At 41.5% G+C, this 2,038-nt stretch overlaps 1 protein-coding gene across 3 annotated transcripts in view; it reads right to left on the bottom strand.

Moving 5' to 3' along the window:
* Positions 1 to 244: 244 nt before the first annotated feature.
* The window catches only part of METTL9 (methyltransferase like 9), a 52,581-nt gene continuing 50,787 nt past the window's right edge, over positions 245 to 2,038 (bottom strand). For 2 of the 3 annotated variants that reach the window (XM_049639168.1, XM_049639165.1), the window contains exon 5: positions 245 to 951. In XM_049639168.1, coding sequence (XP_049495125.1) covers positions 746 to 951 — 206 coding nt within the window. In that variant the 3' untranslated portion in view covers positions 245 to 745. The remainder of the gene's footprint in view (positions 952 to 2,038) is intronic. The other variant, XM_049639166.1, reaches the window with a different exon arrangement.

The following is a 2,038-nucleotide window of genomic DNA, read 5'->3' as shown; positions in this document are numbered from 1 at the left end:
GGGTGATCCCTGAAGTATGTGACCTGAATGAGGTTGTTTGAGGGTTAGACTGCCTCAGGGTTCACCACAATTTGCAATAATCCTTGCAGGCCCCCACCCAGTCCCACCCAGTCCCAGTCAGAAGCCTTTCTTTATGGCAAGTCAACCACACCTTGCACACAATGCTACTATTTGGGCACCCCTGAAGCCAAAACAACAGAAGATCCCAGGGGAGCCTTACATTAATTCAAACAGAATGCCAGAGTCATCTCCAAAAAAGTTTATTAGCATGATTAAAAACATTTTTTGAATAATGACAGAAAGAATTTCTAAACATGAAAGAGTATCAGTGGCTATACCTTATAACCAAATATTTGCATTCGAATGGACAGCTTTATTGCCAGTCTTCATTTTATTAAAAACAATCCATATTTATTGGTTCCATGTGAAGTCATGACTATTGCTTTGACTGAGAATGAGTCCCTACTGCAATTAAGTATAAAAAATATCTTCCATAATTGGAGTGTGGCCTGTATTACTGAGTAAAGAGTTGATAAAAATCCTCAAAGAGTTGGGTTTTTGTTTTTTAAAAACATTCCTTTTACACACTACAAAGAAATAATTAGTATTTTGGCTTTTTAAATTCCTACATGATATTTAGAATGGCAGTCCCCAGAGGTCCTCCCTTTACAGAATCGCCAACGCAGACCCTCTTCTGAAGTGTACATTCTTGGGTTGGGCTCTGAAGACTTGGGCCTCCGCGTGTTTATACTGGTTTGAGAACAAAGACAGCATCATCCAGAACGTAGTAGTCGTTGTACATGTCGCCTTCGCACAGGTACGGTAGTCTGGTGAAAGCTTCAATAACAAAACCAGCTTTTCTGAAAACTTCAGGCAGACTATTCACTTGTTCTTCCCAGTTCTGTCCCTTGATTTCTAAAATTTCTGATGGCTTCTCCCACTTGCCACCTACTAAAACAAATAGAAACATTAAGTTAAATTCTTGAACAAACAAGTTAAAGAGAGAAGGGAGGAAGAACGGTATTGGCCAAGGACTTGGCATGTGCCAAACAACTGGTGCTTCGATGAAGGATTCCTCCTGAGGCATGAGGACAAAAAGATGAAGTTTGGAACCAGGTTACTGAGGGTGAGAGCAGAAATGTAATTCCGGGTTTATCTCGATCGAAAGCGCATACATTTACCTTCCCTGACAGATTTAGGTATTAGCCTCCGTTAGACCAACTGGGTTGTAATAGTTAATGGGTCTTGGAAAACTGCTCCTTAAGTACTGGAATATGGAAGCAGAGAGTTACCCCTAAAATGTAAAGGAAAGGTTGGGATAAATGCAAGAAAATACACTCCTGATCTAATATACGTATGAAATGCATTGACCAGAAAGGTTTATCAGGCTGCAAACAGACCAACGAAGGCGTTTAATTTACAAAGATCATCAGTGTATTTTTTAAGGAAGTTGATCCACCCTCTTAACTTTTCATAACAATTTTATAAAAGTTAAGCTCCAAGACCAGAGAATGTAGAACACTAGAAAGGGGAGTCAACCTAGCATTTCTTGGAATAGTGGCTGAAGTCTGTACAGTCATTTAAGATGCCTGAATGGGGGCGAGGGAGGGGGCTGGGTAAGGTCTTCAGGTCTTCAAGTTCACACACCAAGCAGTGACTACAGACACACAGACCCACACAGGTAATGGTGTATGTAATTTCTGGGGTGCTTTAAGGTATTGTGAGGTCTCAAAAATGCACACACATTAAAAGTATTACTAAATTCAGATAGAGAATAACTTTCTGTGAGAAAATATAAGACCAATGGGTGCCTAGAGTACAAATACTAGAGTGGAAAGATTTTTCACTCTTCTTGGTGGCCCAGCACCTGGACCCTCTTCCTAGAGTCTTACAGGAGGCAAAGCCTGGGGAAGCAGCTTTCCCCACTGTTCCCTACAGCTAAGGCACTGGCACATGACCTAAGCTCAGACACACTCACCTGAGACATGAAATGAAGAGCTAGTGACCGAGGAAAGCGGGACTCATGCTCCTTCTGGGG

Source organism: Panthera uncia, chromosome E3, assembly GCF_023721935.1.
Source record: "Panthera uncia isolate 11264 chromosome E3, Puncia_PCG_1.0, whole genome shotgun sequence".
NCBI classification, from domain to species: domain Eukaryota; kingdom Metazoa; phylum Chordata; class Mammalia; order Carnivora; family Felidae; genus Panthera; species Panthera uncia.
The sequence above is the reverse complement of the archived record's forward strand: the minus strand, read 5'-3'. Positions and strand labels throughout refer to the sequence as shown.